The sequence below is a fragment of the Corylus avellana genome, chromosome ca11, assembly GCF_901000735.1.
Source record: "Corylus avellana chromosome ca11, CavTom2PMs-1.0".
Lineage (NCBI taxonomy): Eukaryota > Viridiplantae > Streptophyta > Magnoliopsida > Fagales > Betulaceae > Corylus > Corylus avellana.
Genome location: NC_081551.1, coordinates 1,325,962 through 1,344,262, shown reverse-complemented (window position 1 = coordinate 1,344,262; position 18,301 = coordinate 1,325,962). Strand labels below are relative to the sequence as shown.

Sequence of the window (18,301 nt, the reverse complement as noted above, 5' to 3'; positions counted from 1 at the left end):
AAAAGAATAAAATTTATTTAATAATATTTTAATTATTATAGAATCTAAATATACATATATCGGATGGATATGATTGTCTAATCAATTATCTCCTTTACATATGGATCGTCAATATATAATGTGTATGAAACGTAGGCGATTCTTTCCACGCAAATTGACCCTTGCTTTTCAAGCTATAATCACCCATAAAGATTCTTAACCTTGTTAAATTAATGTACAAATAAATAACGATAAAGATAGAGGAAATTAAAAAAGGAGTATTTTGGAGGGTTTCTCTCATAAACTGGCGTGGCTTTTGTCTATATATGTTGCATGAACTCTTCCCACTCCTGGAAGATTTCTTGTAACTTTGGTTTTTCTTGAAACTTCCTACCATAACTAACCAGTTACACAAGCATGGCCTGCCAGAATATTGTAAGAAATTCTAACCGGCAAACACACTTATCATCATCACCATCATCATAACTATATATATATTACCAACCTTTCTCCCTCAATACAATAATATTCCGAAATCCCAAGCTTTCTTTTCAAAACCTTCTCCTACCTGCATATATACGTACCCAAATTAGAATTTGCTTTGAAATTCAAAAAAAAAAGAAAAAAAGAAAAAGAGAAGTTTTTATGGGGCTGAGAGACATTGGAGCGGCACTCCCTCCTGGGTTTAGGTTTTATCCTAGTGATGAGGAGTTGGTCTGCCATTATCTTTACAAAAAGATCACAAACGAGGAAGTTTTGAAGGGTACTTTGATGGAAATCGACTTGCATACATGTGAGCCATGGCAGCTTCCTGGTATGTTTTTTTTTTTAAAAAAAAAAAAAAAATTACAATATCATTTCTTTATTTATTTCTTTTCCTAATAATTCCTTCGTTTTTGTTTGCTGAAATCTTTCTTTGTTTTCTCGTTACTATTTTTCCATGACAGTTTATTATAAGATATAGTTCTTGTCTGCCGTCGTTTCTTTTCTTTATATAAATAATTAACTAATGATCAAACATTAATCATTGATTAATTAATGCCTTGATAAAAGCTTTAGCTTTCTGCTTGTCTTTCTTTTAGCATGGGGGAAGACAAAATTATTTCGTTTCTTGTACGAGAGGCAGACTGATTAACATGTCGGCACAGTAGCTATGCAAAAGAGCAGACAAAACATGACCCAGATGAGAGAGAGAGAGAAATTCCATTCAGATATATGTTTATTCAATCCTTTAATTTGTCTGATATATATATATATATATGATTCTTTAATTAGTTTTGTTATCATTGTAATTAATAAAGAACCGACAATAAAATCACGGGGGAAGTTTCAGGCACCTTTGACTTCTAATCAATGGCAACACTTCGGGTTTGCCGAAGCACAGCAGTCTATACAAATAAACTTCCTTTGAATAGAAACATCATGGTTCTATATATATATATGTATATACACACGTAGGTGATGTATCTTTCAAACTCTGTCTCTCTGTCCGTCTGAGAGCTGTATTCATGCATTTATCAGCCGGGTGGCGGCCAACCCCCAGTCTATTTGTCTATATGGGCTGTTGATATATATATATATATATATATATATATATACACACACGATAGTCTCCGGCCGGCCAGTTGGCTGGAAGTTCCGGCACATGCATCTAACTCCGACAGGACCAAGTTCACATGGGTGGTCCACGTCATGAGCACCGGAATTTCACGTACAGTTAAAAGATCATCTTTTGGGCTTGTCGGTGATCTCCCGCCAAGTAAATTGTTGGGTAGTTACTGTACAAAAAGTGACCGAGTGATCATCACCTCCCGAATACTGCTTAAATTCGATTTTTTATTTTTTATTTTTATTTTTGGAATATATGCTGCAGTACTCTTAATTTCCCATGGTTTCTTTATCTATTTTCCAACTCTTACAAATTCATTTACTTGGTAAACTGGATGGGATAGATAGTGGGCTAGCTGCCGAAAGGATAAGGTTCTCCAGAAATGAAATATATATATACAAGTTACGCATAAAAAAGAAAAAAAAAAAAAAAATTAGGTGCATGGGTATTCTCTCTTACTTGAATTGGATTGAAATATTGAACCTTTTTTAGTTCAATTCAAGTAAAATGTTTATGTTAACTTTTCTTTATGACACAGCTTGTTTCATAAGCTTTAGGTCCACTTTTATAGTAACAGTTATATGAAAAAGTGAACATCAATTTGAACTGATGTTTACACATGAAATTGGTCCAAGGAAAATGGCTCTTCCTTAAATTTGAAACCACAGCTCTAGCTTTCCTTAGACATAACTCTTTAATGTGACACAGACTTGCTATCTCTCTAATGTATCATGCTAGTCTAACCCCCAACAGAGAGAGCAGAAGCAAACATACATGTCAAATATTATCTATATATGTAGCTTTCAGCTATTTATGATTGTGTGATCATTCAGTTAGTGATTAATAGCTTAAGCTAATAAAAAAATATAGTTAATTAATATTTAATACTTATCTTCACGTACAATATTTAATTAAAACATTTACTCTGATACTAAGAAAGAGGTGGAGAAAATGGAGGTAGAGCTGGATTTAGCCACTTAGAAAATGTAGGTAGGGGTTGGGTGCGTAGATTAAGAATTTTGATACCATGCACTTATCTAAAAAATTTAAGTTAATAGAAATAATGAATTTAATTATTTAATTAATATTTTTGTTATACTTTTGATGAAAGTTTATATATGTTGATGATCTAAATGCTAATTAAACTTACCCCCCAACATGTGTTTTATATATGGAATTCAGAGGTGGCCAAGCTCAATGCAAGCGAGTGGTACTTCTTCAGCTTCAGGGACCGTAAGTACGCGACAGGGTTCCGGACCAATCGGGCAACAATATCTGGATACTGGAAAGCCACGGGAAAGGATCGTACGGTGGTGGATCCAGTGACACGTGAGGTCGTAGGGATGAGAAAGACTTTGGTGTTCTATCGGAACAGAGCTCCCAACGGGATCAAAACGGGTTGGATCATGCATGAATTTCGCTTGGAGACCCCACATATGCCTCCCAAGGTCTCATTCATGCCGCTTTTTCAAAGAAATTTGCTCTCCAATGTACGCAATTATGCAAACACACACCAACACACTCATACGGAGAGAGAGAGAGAGAGAGAGAGAGAGAGAATCTTAAAAAAGTTTCATGCATCTCTTAAAAGAAACCCAAAGGAAAAGTGGGAGAGAGAGAGAGAGATAGAGATTCCCGACAAGTTGTTTTTAGATTGCTAGCAATTTGAACAGCAAACATGAAAGAATGCTCACTATTGCCTAAGCAAAGGGTTACCTAGCTAGGTTTGTTGAAACCTGTTCAGACAGATAAGTCACATAAAAAAATCTCTCATATAGCTGAATAGCTGGCAATATTCCAAATAGCAAAATTGTTCAGAATTTCTATCCTAAAAGTAGAGAAGTCGAGGTGCATAGAACTAGTCCATTGTTGTCAGCCATTTATCCAAAAATGGCTAACCCATCATAAGTGTCAGGACAAGACAACTACTTCAATTCATGCATGTTTTTTTTTTAATGTATATATTTTGCTAATGAAATTCATATGTTTTTGATCGCAGGAGGACTGGGTTTTGTGTAGGGTGTTTCACAAAAGCAAAGGCATGATGCCAAACTCGGAAAATAGCTGCACGTTTGAGAGCACAACAGCTTGTGCTTCATCTCCTCCAAGCAGCCAAATCATGCCTTGTGGGTACAACCAAATGATGATCACCTCCTTTGCCTCAACCCCATCTCATCACCAAAACCAAAACCAAAGCCAAAGCCAAAGTCAAAACAATTCCCTGCTAAATCTCCTTCAGTTTTCTCAGGATATTACAAGCACCAACAATCAGATTAGCTCCAAAGGTGATGATGAATATGGGTTCTTATGGGACATGAGTTTGGAAGAAAATAGTTTGGAAACCGTGGCGCCAGCTCCCAACATGGAGGAGATGAGATTTGAGATTGACAACAACATGGTTTTTCTATGAAAAAAAAAATATCTATTTTCTTATACTTTATATCTATATTAAACACATGCCCACCGAATTTGTTTATTTGTAATGTATATGTTGTTGTGTTTGGCTTTGAGGGACAACTTATGCTTGATTGCATGCATATATTAGAAGGTTTGTGCTAGTGTATCAATTGTTTCTTTTTTGTATACAACATTAATGGGGATTTGTATAAAATTAATTAAATTTTCAGTTGTAAAGATTCTTTGCTAGCTACTCGTGTCCATAAATTTTTGTTGGGTTGTCATTAATTAAAACAAATTATTAATTAAACTCATCTCCCTAGCCTTCTTACGAGTTATTGAGCTTTTGGAACGAGTGGTGTTCATTTAGTACATTATTAATAACAAATGTTTTAAATTCAAGCATCGATATCTATCGTCTCTATCACTCACCTCTTATTTCAATTAATAAATATTTTACGAATCCCACTTATTAATAGATCGAAAGTTTAAAGTTTCACACAAGGAGAGGTATTAAAATATAAATTAATTAATTGATTAAATATGCCGTGCACCTAATTGCAGCCATGTTAAGGCTTCTTGGCCAAGATTAGTATCCTATAAAGTGACATTAATATATTAATGTCCCTTTATACCTTTGATCAAATACTGTAAACAATTCAAAAGTATATATGCTCACTTTCCGTTAAAAACCCACTACAAGTAGGAGTTTTTCTAAACAAGAGACAAACGTATACAATACGACTGAATTTCCTTGTGGAAATAAGATGACTCTATTGAGCTCTTTGTGGTGTGGAGGAGTCTCTGGATCACATATTCTTTTCGTGCTACTTCTCAGCCTCCATGCATCTACCATACTTTGTGGGACAAGTGCAACATTCCGACCCCTTGGCCTAAAATGAGATGATTATTTATTTATTTAACGAAGAGCTTCTCTAAGACAATGTCACGTACTTTGTGTATTTACCCTTGTTAGGTAAACCTCAGATCCGTGTAAAGCGCTCTCTCCACATGGATCGGGTAATACTCTGGTTTCATCGGTGGGTTGGTCTAAAAAAATTAAGAAAATTCAAAAGTTAGACCTCATTGACTACTACCAGTGATGGAGGAAGGGAGTGGCTGGTATAGGCCATGACACCCCCTCCCCCCTAACTCATAAGGGAAAAAAAAATGAAGATGGTTTTTTTTTGCATATCGGTCCCTATAAACACAATTTATTAGCCCTTGACCCCTATTCATACTAAACTCTGCCTCCTTTACTGAGTCTACCACAAAGACTAAAGCTCCAATGGGATGATTTTCTCCTTTCGATAGCTAATAGACGTACAAAATGTAAATCTCTCCTAAGCTTAATTGTTAGATTGATACTTGCTACTATAATTTATGGAATTTGGCAGGAGCAAGGATAGGAGTCAAATTCTATCAGGAGGGGTCAAATTCAATTTTGATAGAGGTTGAACCTAATTTTTAGGCTGAAATATATATATAAAGAGTAATTTTAAATACATTTCTAAAAATCCTATTCTCATACCATTGGGTTCTCGTCGGCCTTTGTATTAATTTCTTCATTTCTTAATAAAGACCGATCATCATTTCTTAATAAAGACCGATGGGTAGTGCTATTATCAACCCAATGATATAAGAGTGATATAAGAAATGAATATGTTGCATTATTCATATATAAATATTTTTAACTATATGTAAATATTGCATACCCCCTCTAGTTTCATCCTTGGGCAAGAGAGAAATGCCCAATTGTTCCAAGAAAAATAATTATGAAAATCTCATATATACTATATTAACCTAAGCACACGTCTTAGTGCATTTTTTTAAACAAAAATGTGAAAAGAGTTTTGTTTGATTGTGCGTTTTAAAAAAAATGAAAGTTTGAATAATTGGAAAAATTTACGCTTTCAATTCAAACCTAAGGAAATGGGATAATTAAGTTTTTGAAAATGCATTATTTTAAAAACAAAACTATGATTTTAAATGCAAATCGCTATTTTACCAAATGTTTAATTGCATTTTTAAAATTTACGGTTTCAAATTATACGTTTTAAAATTGATTTTTTTTTTAAAAAAAAAACAAAGAAAGAAAGAGAAATGCTATTTTTTACACCCATTCATTACCCTTATTTTCACACTGATTGATGTTGCGTGTTTTAAGTGGCTTCTTATGTGTGGTACTTTAATTTTTTTAAAAGAAAAATCAATTAAAACACTTTAGGTCAACTAGTATAAAATGAAGAGATATGATAGGAGCTCAACTGATCCTCATGTAAGACCCAACTTTTGTGAACATATGTTTTGATTTTTGTCTCTTTTTTTAAATTTTAATTTTAAACCTGACACAACTCTTATGTAGCTTTGTACCATATAAGTAAAAGGTGGTCTTAGTTGGGGCTCAATTAAGCCCCTATCATATCTCTAAAATGAATAAATCTATTATTCACACTCATATTTGCACACCCAATTGACACCGGTTGAAGTGGCATGAACTAAATGACCACTTCAAAAAACAAAACTTTTTATCTCCATTCAGCTCACGTCAGGCCACTGGTGTAAAGTGAGTCAAATATGCACAATAAAATATAAAGAAAAATACAAAATTAGTCCATGTGGTTTACATGATTGCAATTAGCTCCTTATAGTATCAAAATAGTTCATGAGGTATGTCCAAAAAGACAAAAAAAAAAAAAAAAAAAAAACAATTTACTACCTATAGTAGTTAAATTTTCCATTCACGAATTTAACAGAATCCCATTAATATGACACATCATAATCCTAAAATTGTGACAAGTGTTTTATTTAAATTAGTGTTGCATTAACATAATCAGATAAGTTAGTTGATGAGATTTGACTGTAGAGAAGTCAGTTGACGAAATTCGACTGAAGAGAATAAATAGTTTTTTTTGCCTATCTCATGGATTTGTGAGTTTATTTTAATATCCAATAAAGAATTAGACTAATTTTACATTTTTTTCCTAAAATATAAGTAATTGCGAAGAATACCTTTACTTTTTAAATCGCAAGTTGCTGCAAGACCGAACAGAACCTTTGTTTTTTTTTTTTTTTTCGCAAGACCAAACGAAACCTTAGCAAACAAACCACCACTTCACCACAACTGCATTCTAGTCTTTCTAGATACACATTAGAGAAGAGAACCGCTTTCAGTGGCTTCGGGTAAATATTTCTCTCTCTCCTTCTCTCTCTCTCTCTCGCTATTTTTTTTTCTTTTACTTTTCATTTTGGTTTGTTTTAATATTCTACTTTCTTCTTCAACATTTCGGCGTTGTAGGTGTGTGTGGCCGAGGTTTGGATGCCCTGGAAGGCTTTTCATGCAATACTTTGCCAACCCATTGTTGTTCTGAATCTATTCTGGGTATGTGTTTCTGATTATTGTGAATTTGATGCCTATGAAATTGGAATTTTCTATCCTTCTCTGCGGTTAGTTCTGGTACAAAACAGATATGTTGTGTGAGGTACATGCTAATAATGGGTTCAAACTGAGAGGCTTTATTTTCTCTAATCAAATTGGAGCAGACCCATTTGATGAAATTGGAACAGATCTATTTTAGGTTTCAGTGACGATGCACAAGTCAAATTTGCAGTTCAAGTGTGGAAAATCTTTGTGGAATAGCATTTTTAGTAGTAATTTGGGTGAAATAGCTGTCCAGCTGATTTTTATCGGTTGACATGTGATTTTACGAGGGTTGAAATCTCTCATCTTATATGTTTTTGTGAATTGAGGGTTAGTTTGAGGTATTAGCAAGCTGCAAGACATTGTTATGCCTTTGTTTCAAATGGTCGTGGATCATATTTTACCAATAGAGAGATAAATGGAGGAATAAAAAATGCTGGTGCCTTCAGTTTTGTAGTCTTTTTTGTTAAGATGGCATATAGGCACGTGGTATATTATTGAACTGTTTCATTTGAACATCTTAACTGTATCTATCTTATGCATTCGAGGATCTCGTAGTTAAAAATGCAGTTAAGTCATAAATGTACTTTTTTTTTGTTTAGGAGGAAACTTTTATATTAGCAGCACATTAGTTTTCATAGTAGTATATGGGTAAATGTGTATAGCACGTAATATGTATTTATTTTTTTTGATAAGTAATAAGAAGTTTTATTAAAGAAAGAGAAAAGCGAGAGGCGCCCCTAATTACACACGAAGTATACAAAGGGGGCCAAAGCGAGCCCAAAGCACAACCCCAGCTCACCCACCCAAAAAAACCAAACAACCACCCAAAAACCCTCAAACAAACACACCAACGCAAAGCCCACTAACCAAACACCCTCATCCCTACACAAAAGACTATGACACTATAATCCTGCCCTTCCTTCTCCTGGACGACGCACTAGCATTGCCATAGTTAACGGAGCTTTCTAAATTTAACAGCTCTCTTTTGCCTTTATTCCTAGGCCTTTTTCCTTTAGCCCTAGGCCGGGCGACGTCCATAACCTGAAGAAAATCCGCTAAATATGGATCCTCCTCTTCGCCGCAACCCAACCCCCAATCAAGGGGATCGGGGGACAGCTCCCCAAACTTGAAAGCTTCATCCAAAACTGAAGAGTTGTCACCCACTACTTCATCATTCTTAACAGCCACATGCGATGAAGACTGAGACTCCCTTATCTCTTTCGGACTTGGGTTAAGAAACCCTCGCCGTAGAAAGCCCCTCATTGGATTAGAGTTCTTAGAATCAGGCTTTCTTATAGCCACCTAACCGTGTGCAACCTCTGAAGAAGCCTGAGCAACAAACCCTGCAACTGGTTGGTAATGTATCTGCGGAGCACTAAAAGATTCCACCGCCTCAAGAAGAAGAGAATCATTCACCCGAATTCCTCTTTTCTTTCTTAGCTCTCCGGTAGTATCTCAATATTTGCTTATATATAGGAACCCCACTGCCCAGAGACATGCGTAACCTCTCTCCCAAAGCTAGCGCCCCTGCAGAATTTGCATCATGATTTTCCAGCAGAACAATCTGTCCAGATGAGAGTGTAGAAGAGGGCGGGACCGAGACACGTCCTCCTAAAAACCTCTCAATTTCTTTCTTCATAGACGCCAAATTCCGTTCCTCCTCAGGGGACAACACCTCACGAGCTTCCTTGCTTGCCTGATGAAAAGACTCCTCCAAGTCCTTCAGTATCGCCATATGCGTGACATCGTCCTTAACCACTTCCCGAAAAGACTCAATCGGCCATTTTTGTGATTTGTTCATACCAGAATCAACAATGGCATCAGAGGTGAGCGTCAGCTAGGAAAGAGGGACAGAAACCTCCTCAGCCTCAGCCACTATCACACCTGCGGAAGAATCAGCAGACGAGGAAAGGGCTGAGGTAAGAGGGTCAGAAGGAGGGTCACCGGCATGGACCGGCTGGAAGCCGGCATGAACAGGAGACACTCACTTAAATACCATCATATGTATTTATTATGATGGTATTGATTGATATGCGACTTAAAGGACGACTATATGCGATGCATTCATGGTTTTTGTTTATTTTAAATCTTCACTCAAATCCAAGAATCTTGAATTTGATTAATCATCAGTATGGTATGTTTTGCAAAACCAATAGAGATGAAATAAGATGGAGAAGAAAAAATATTTGGAGTGATTGTATAGTATAGGAATCGGGAATGAATTCGACATGTCTAGCATAATTTTTTGAAAGAAAAACAGAATGATATCATATTCAAATCCTATTGTTTTATTGTTGGGATATGCTAGTTTTTTTTAGAAGTCTAGCAAATTCATTAAAAGTGTAAGGGACGCAACTCAAGTACATAGGATCTATACCCCAATAAAAAACTTTACAAGATTAAGAATGAGGAAAGAGTGCAAAAATCTACAAAGGTAGAGATATTGAGAAGAGCGTTAACAAAGATCCACTCAAAGAGTGATTTAAGAAAACATAGTTGTAGCTCCAAACTCGTCTTCTTTCAATCTTTGAAACTTCGAGCATTCATTTCTCTCAAAATGTTCCACATTAAACAAGAAAGGATTACATTCCAAACCATGTTAAAATCACTCCACCCAAACCTTCCTTTCTACCATATTTTTTATTGACTACCTGTCACCAATAAGCCTCTCTCTCTCCATAGCATACCTTAGTATTCATTTCCCTAAGAGAGCCGGATTGAAAGTGAGCAAACTTCTAATTCCCAAACCTCCAAGATTAAGGGGAGTACAAACCTTTTTCTAATTAACAAGATGGAACATAGGCTTGTTATCCAAACCACCCCATAAGAAATCCTTTTGCACTTCCGCTTTCCTATTAGCAACTCTTATCGAGATAGGGAAAAGAGAAAGGAAATATATAGGAAGGTTGGAAAGTGTGCTTTTGATCAACGTTATCCGACCACCCTTAGAAAGGTAGAGCCTCTTTCAACCCACTAATCTTCTCTCCGTTTTTTCAAGAATAGTATTCCAAATAAATTTAGCCTTGAATGGAGCACCCAGAAGGAGGCCCGAGTATTTCAAGGACAAAGACAAAACCCTACAACCCATAATACAAGCTAGACCATCCACAACCAATTTAGATTTAGTCAAATTAATCTTCAGCCCTGAAGCTGCTTCAAACCAAAGGAATACACATCTCAAACAGCCTTGGGATCTGCTATGATAGCACATGATAAAAAAAAAAGTCCTAATTGCATGTTTTCACATGCTAAATCCGTGAAGTTTTTTCCCTTAAAAAATCTGTCACCAAAAGGTAAGCAGCAACTCCAATCACAAAGTTCTGGAGGATATTTTGTTTCCCCTGCCCCTTCTTTCTCTCACTATCTGACAATGAGTTGAGTGTTAAATTTATAAGTATATGTTGTGCTTAAATATCTGTCTTTCAGATTCCATTTTGATGCCACAAAACTGGGAGAGAAGAAAGGGAAATCGGATCATAAACTTATTGGCCTATGAAAGATGTGGTTTGAACCTGAATTGTTGTCTTCTTAACAGAAGATTCTATATCAGACATGGTCTTGAGATGTAAACGTGCATGTTTTTTGCAAGAAGTTGCTTGTTTGATAAACTTGAGGGTGATGTCCTTGTAAATGAATTTTAATAAATTTTTTCATATAATATGAAGCCCAATGAAGACTTTTGAAACAAGTGTGTTCATGGTGCTAAATGTTTGCATTCATGTTGACTGGATGTGGAAACTTTGGGTTTGGACAATCTGTTAGACATTGACAAAGTTTATGTAATTAACTATGTTTGCTTCTTTTGTTGCCTTGCTAAAGTCAATTTCAAGCTTTTGTTGAGATGCAGTTGTGGGTTGGCTTTAACTGTTGAATGATTATAGCATTGAGGATAATCTGTTTGAATCTACTTCAATGCCTTCCCCATATTTTAGATTGTTGATCTATTGGATTCGAAAATTTCTTGTACTTTATCATACTTTAATATTTTTTCCTTTTTCTTTTTACTTCTTAGTGCTGATGGGCACAAAGCGCACAAGATCTTGTCTTAATGATGAGAATGTGGAAAGGCTCTCATCTCCACCAGGTTTTGTGTCTCTTACATCCTTCATACTGAAGAGGGTGGAAAAAAGTGAAGAAACCAATAATTCAATATCCCTCGAGAGTGCATCTAAACAAGAGCCGATCAAGACGAGCTCCATGTTCGACATGACTGACATTGCAGAGTTGAAGAGATCTCTCCAGTGCAGACCATGGGTGCTTTTTGACCAAAGCAATCAGAGCCTAGAAAAATCTGAATCAGAACAGTTTGATATGGTCATAAATCTTCTTCTTCTTGTTCTTAGAAGGCATGAATTTGGTGCTTTCAAGTATTATGCTACTTTATGGTGGTAACTTAAAGGAGATTTTGTGTTCTGTTTTTTTATTTTATGAATACCTTGTCAGAATAACTATTAGTATCTGAGAAGATCTCTCCCAACCCATCCCAATGATGTGTGTTTCTTGTTCTAAACTTAATGTCGAAGAATATGTTAAAAGAGGCACTATCTATTTCTATTACATGAAAAATTGTTTTTTTATTTTAGCTTGAAATGAGGATACTGATATTGAAGAGGCAAGAATAAAAAGTGAATGCGTTTGCGTATGGTTAATAGTTAGGGACAAACCAAGAGGAAGTTGAATGCAGGTGGTTTACCGGTTTATATACACAAGAGGCTTTAGTTATAATGTATAGCATATTCATGTTGAGATAAGTTTGGCTCTTTTTGTTTTTATTTTTTGTTTTGGGGGGTGGGGGAGCAGGTGGCAGGTTTTCCTTGTATCTTTTCCAGAAAAAAAGAACCGAGGAGTCTTGGTCAATATGATTATTTACTCTGTGGAATGTGCACTAGATAACTCTTGCTGATACACACAGGCACTTAGGTTTGTGCATGCATATCTGCATATATATTAGGTGGGTGGGTGCCCACACCAGTCAAACTACATACATTCTACATAGGCAGACATGAACTCTATAGTCTGCATGTATGCATTGAAACATAGCATATAAGTCATAAAATGTATACCTTAAACGTGCGAATAAGATATGAAATGTTTCTTAGAAAATGACTACTTAAATGGTACCTTAGAGTATATCTCCTCTGGATGATTCATGGTTGAGACATATAGTAGGATCACAAGCAGTGACTTTGATTTCCTTTTGGTTGGAAGTGGTGATTATAATGGTGCTTTATTTCTTTTGCAGGATCTCCCTTTGAAAACTTGCCTTCCAAAAGGGGTTACTCGTGGATGTCCAGATTGTAGTAACTGTGTGAAGGTTGATTTTCGTTCATTGCAATAATTATTCTGTTTGTATATGTGATTATTAGTTGCTAGTTTAAACCTTTCCATTGGACTTGAAATTCTTAAGCATTACTAGGTCATGTTCTCACGTTTTCTTGATGCTCATGTTTGGTTTCATGATCGGTTTAGATTTTGGAAACAGGTAACAGCAAGGTGGCATCCTGTAGATGCAAGAAGAGATGTCATTGAAGAGGCTCCTGTTTTCCACCCTACAGAAGAGGTATTATATTCATGCAGCATTTCATTTCTGCTTTCATTTTTGTGCTCTCAGTATCTTTTTTTAAATGTGAAGTGTTTTTTCTTATAGAAATTTTAATTTTTGAGGACCTTGAACCTTTTGTTCCAGGAATTTGGAGACACAGTTAAGTATATTGCGAGTATATGTCCCAGAGCAGAACCATATGGAATTTGTCGTATTGTTCCTCCTCCTTCCTGGCAACCTCCTTGCGTAATTAAGGAAAGACACGTATGGGAAGAGCCTACATTTGTTACCCATATTCAGCAGATAGATGGGATTAGGAATCAGTCTTATCAGAGTAAAATGGCTAGATTTAATGAAAATATGAAGGGTAAGAGGAGAAGAAGATTGAGAATGGGTTCAGACTACGAGTCTGGTGATGAAGATACAACAAACCGGGATGACACTGGACATTTTGATATTGAAGGCTTCAGATCTGAGCGTGGTCCAGAATTTACTCTTGAAACTTTTAAGAGATATGCAGATGATTTCAAGTGCCAATATTTTTGTAATGGAGCCAAAGTTACAGGTCCGGATAAAAATTCAATTGAGTTTCAAAAGCAGTGGGAACCATCGGTGGAAAATATCGAGGGTGAATACATACATATTGTTGAGAATCCAACTGAAGAAATTGAGGTATGTTGGAGGTAATAAAATGAGTTCATTAAGTGACATTTTCTGTTAATACTTCTGTTCATCTTATATTGTTATGCTAGTCCACTCCTTAGGTACTTTGCGGTAAAAATCTGGACATTGGAGTTTTTGGCAGTGGATTTCCAAGGGTATCCCATCCTGTGGAGATATCTGGTGATCATAAGTATTCGAAATCAGGCTGGAACTTAAATAATATACCTAAACTTCCTGGTTCTTTGCTTTCTTTCGAAAGCTGGGAGAGTTCTCATATCTTTGTGCCTCGACTTCAGATAGGGATGTGCTTTTCTTCACTTCCTTGGGTAAGATCCTTCTTGATTATCTGGGTATAAATAGATGGTTTCCTGATTAATTTGCTGAATGTCCATCCTATCAAATCTCATTCAATTGGTGTTTAAAAACAGAAAGCTGAAGAGCACCACTTGTTCTCATTGTGTTACATGCATCTGGGTGCTCCTAAGATATGGTATTGCGTTCCAGGGAGCTGTAATATTAGGTTTGAGGCGGCTGTGAAGAAATACTTTCCAGATATGTTAGTTGAACAACCTGAGTTGGGCGATAGGCTGGTGAGTTGCGATATCCTTCTCATGAATTGTTTCATTAAGGAAAAATGCTTCTGTTGTTTAGAAAGTAATAGCGTGGGATGCATATGTAGCACTACTTGGTGGGCTTATTTTCATCACACAAAGAGCCAAGTAGCATGCATATATTTACAATTTTGGAAGAAGCATCATATACTTTGGTTTCAACGTGCCATGCCTTTTTTGCTTGTCATTTCACCCCTACTATGATTTTTCCAATTTATGCCACAAAGAATTCATAAGTGATCCCACAGTGGTAAACTTTAATCTTAAGATTGGCCATTCAAGGTTGGACTTGTTTATCATGGCTTTGATTATATTAGTACATCTTGTATATGTTGTACATTGAATATGCTACCTCCTGCTTTTCTTACCTAAACATACAAGCAACACATTAAAAGCTGAACCTCATGAAGAATATTTCAACTTACTTGTGTATTTGGTGTAGGTTTCCATGTTTTGATACTTTTTAAGCAGTCCAAGATGTTAAAATCAACATCATTATCTTGTCTTTCCAAGCTTTTCTGATGACCAAAAATCCTTGAGGAATAATCTCTTTGATTCAGTATGAAACTGTTTCTGCCTCTAGACAATGTGCTATTTGGTTGATGAAAGATGGATTTGGAAACTGAAATTTCAATGCTTATTTGGTGGGCTTAGGTGACAAAGAACTATGATTTAAGGGTTTGGGATTCTGGAAGTAAGGGTTTATGGTTATAACAAGGTTTTACAGCTGAAAAGTGGTGGTTATTGAAATCACCCTGCCAGAAATTACGGGCAGAAGCTATTTTAAGGCATTTTGGCTCTTTATTTAATGGCTTAGTGTATAAAGCATACATCGTCATGAAATTAGGATTGTTTGGTTGTGACAATGGTAATTGGTGGAGCTTTCCCATTATTGCCTTTCCCATTCCAAACAGATTCATTCCCTTTCCTTTGTCTGGGTACACTGACACTTAAGAATAGGAACTTTTCAAAATATTTAATTTCCCATATTTATTTGATGTATGGAATGGGAATGGGTATGTCAAAGGTAAAAATAGGAGGTTGTGGCGGTGGAGGGGTTGGTGGTGGCGAGGGTATGATAAAACCAGTGGAGGGTGCTAATGGGATGAGGGTTTGAGAGAGAGAGAGTAAACATGAGAGAAGAGGAGAGAAATTGAAGAGAAACTATAAAAAAGTCTATTTGATTGCCATAGGAGTGTTGTTCTGGGGTAACGAGAGTGCCAAATTAAATGGAACAGGTTCCAATACCTTTGCCCACCCTTGCCTAAAAATGAGAGATGGGCGTAATGGGAATCCCATTCCCAATCACTGCAAAAAAAGAACGCAGTAAGAGAGTGAAGAATAATGAGACCTTATGACGAAAATCTTTCCATTAATTAAAACTTAATCAGCTTTGGGCAGTCGAAACCTATTTATAATGTAACAAGATACTTATGACCAAATAAGTTACCAGAGACGCATATTACCTTACCCAACCTTTAAGGTTTCCCGGTAGGCTTGAAGTTCTTATGCTCCCAAAGTGGAGCACGTAGTCTCTAACTAAGCTATAGATGTGAGACCATCAGTCCCACTGCAACTATGTTACCCTGCATTAGATAATTCTTTGCCACAAATTCTTCTGCTCCTTGATGACTACATAAGCTTTAATATGTTTCTTCTCATTATTGTACATGATCCTTCCAGTTTTAGTTTATTAAGAGGTTACTGTGGATATTATAAGTTCAATGTATGTATGTTTCCATTTGCAACTTCAAATTGGTTGATTATGGCAAAGATTGTACTTAAAATGGTGGAAAAGATCTGTAATTTATGACTAAATGAGAACAGAGTTGGTGATTACCTCAATCTGAGGGTTGTCACCTGTGTGTTTTCTATGCTCAAGTTGATGTAATCTCAAAACTCATAGTGATCTTTTTTTTTTTTTTTTTTTCAAATGGAATGCCCAAAAAATAATTAAAAAGGTAACTATGAAAATTGTACTGTGGTTTAATTTTTCATTGGCACAGCAAATTCTTTGATGGAAGTTAAAGATTTGCGAGATATTTTAGGAATTACAAGAAAAACGTTCTCATTCATTATATAATATTCGGAGATATTTTATGACATGAATTATTTATACAGGATATGCAATTATCTGCCTCCAGGTTGAAGTCAGAGGGTATACCTGTCTACCGTTGCATTCAGTATCCTCGGGAGTTTGTTCTTATCCTCCCAGGAGCATATTATTCAGGATTTGATTGTGGTTTTAATTGTTCTGAGGTGGCAAATTTTGCTCCCCTCAACTGGTTGCCCTTCGGGCAGAATGCCGTAGAACTCTATCATGAGCAGGGGAGAAAGACATCAATATCCCATGATAAGCTGCTGCTTCGAGCAGCTAAGGAAGCTGTCAGGGCACAATGGGAAATTTTACTGTATGGGAATAATACACCAGATAATTTGAGATGGAAAGATGCGTGTGGAAAGGACGGGATCTTAGCAAAAGTATTCAAGGTAACCTCTAGATTACTCAACTCCAGCTCCTTGATGCAACCAATCTGAATGAAACATTGTTTTTTTTTTAAAAAAAAGCTTTTGTGAGACTGCTTTAGATTTTGCATAATTCAGGATTCTTTGTTTTTTGCTTCATTCTTACTGTCACGTATTCCCACCCCCCACCCTCGGGTGCTGGCTCCCTTTTGTCTTTTGGAATTTTGTAACTCTGCTTTGCATTCTGGACCAACAATACATTGTTCTTTTTCCTTTTTTCTTTTTTTCTTTTTTTTTTCTCCATTGAAGAAGCAAGTGGCATAATTCAGGATTCTTTGTGTTTTTTGCTTAATTCATGTGTAGTCACGTATTCGGTGTGAAGGTATTAGGAGGAAATATCTTTGCACCTCTTCACAGGCGCAGAAGATGAGCAAAAATTTTGATGCTGCCCGCAAAAAGGAATGCACAGTCTGCCTCTATGATTTACACTTCTCTGCAGCAGGTTGCCAATGTAATCCAAACAAATTTTCATGTCTGGATCATGCAAAGCAGCTCTGTTCTTGCCCTTGGAGTGACAGATTTTTCCTTTACCGTTATGAAATGAGTGAGTTAGATCTTCTTCTTGAAGCTTTGGAAGGAAAACAAAGGGCAGTCTACAAATGGGCTAAAGAGGAGCTTGGATTGTCTCTGCAATCTGTCTCCAAAAAGAGTCCAACCTCTCATGCAGAAGAATCAAAACAACAGGAGCACAAAACCCAAGATGCTGGAAAACCCAATGGCATTGATAGAAATTTTGCTTCTAGCATCAAGGCAGAATTGAAGGCACGGATGCTCCAATCCAAAATCTCAAACGAATTGAAAGCAAAAGGCAGCCCTGTGAAAACCCAAGAAGCAGCAGTGGAAAGCATCACTGTTAGTACTTCTGCTTCTAGCATCGAGGCAGAAACAGATGCACATACGCCCCAAACAACGATGTCGCACAGGCCGAACGAAGAAGATAACACAACAGCATTTACAATCTTTTCAAGTGCGACCGCATACAAGGCTTTCCTTTTGCAGAGTGAGGCGATACCTGAAGTTTCTAGTGAAAGCCGAAGTGTGTCAAGTTCCTCAGAATCTGAAGAGGAGATTTTGTCTTCCAGTTCAGCTAAAATAGGTAAAAGTAATTGCATCCTCTAAGCATTCAAAAGGCACTGACATCTAAGATCCCAAGGGGTCTCTTTTGAGCAATTTGGCTTCCTGAGAAGCAAATTTCAAGGAAAGTGAGTAGCGGTTGTATTTGCGTTTTCAGAAGTATTTTTCGGTTTTCAGTTTGAAAAAACACTCTAATACATTAACACGCAATTCAAAACTTTTTTATAATACTTTTGACCCTTTAGTGTTATAACTTTTTTCCCAAAAAAAAAAAAAAAGTCATCAAATACGTTAAATATCTTGAAGCAAGTGTATTACACAATGAATGGGCCGTGGGCACTCAATGGACGTCATACTTCGATGATAGAGCAATTCAAAGCCCAAATGAAGTCGCATTCCTTTTTTAACTCTCCAATCATACGTGGCCAATTATAGGTCTAACATTATTTGTAGAATTTATAATAAGAGTAGTAGAT

General features: G+C 36.3%; 2 protein-coding genes across 3 annotated transcripts; both read left to right on the top strand.

Moving 5' to 3' along the window:
- Window positions 1-296: 296 nt before the first annotated feature.
- LOC132166236 (NAC domain-containing protein 21/22-like) lies at window positions 297-4,219 on the top strand. Of its 2 annotated transcripts, none has more exons than XM_059577014.1 (3): window positions 297-793; window positions 2,771-3,078; window positions 3,588-4,219. In XM_059577014.1, exons 1-3 carry the CDS (start codon window positions 625-627, stop codon window positions 3,996-3,998), a joined length of 888 nt encoding a protein of 295 aa, XP_059432997.1. In that variant the 5' UTR covers window positions 297-624; the 3' UTR covers window positions 3,999-4,219. The 2 variants fall into 2 exon arrangements, with proteins under 2 accessions (XP_059432997.1, XP_059432998.1); XM_059577015.1 differs by having other exon boundaries at window positions 300-793; window positions 2,771-3,036; window positions 3,588-4,216.
- A 2,841-nt stretch (window positions 4,220-7,060) lies between these two features.
- Window positions 7,061-18,055, top strand: LOC132166310 (putative lysine-specific demethylase JMJ16). Its single transcript, XM_059577108.1, has 10 exons — window positions 7,061-7,168; window positions 7,284-7,367; window positions 11,422-11,723; window positions 12,652-12,723; window positions 12,892-12,969; window positions 13,096-13,623; window positions 13,716-13,940; window positions 14,043-14,204; window positions 16,347-16,715; window positions 17,055-18,055. Exons 3-10 carry the CDS (start codon window positions 11,427-11,429, stop codon window positions 17,868-17,870), a joined length of 2,547 nt encoding a protein of 848 aa, XP_059433091.1. The 5' UTR covers window positions 7,061-7,168; window positions 7,284-7,367; window positions 11,422-11,426; the 3' UTR covers window positions 17,871-18,055.
- Window positions 18,056-18,301: the final 246 nt, after the last annotated feature.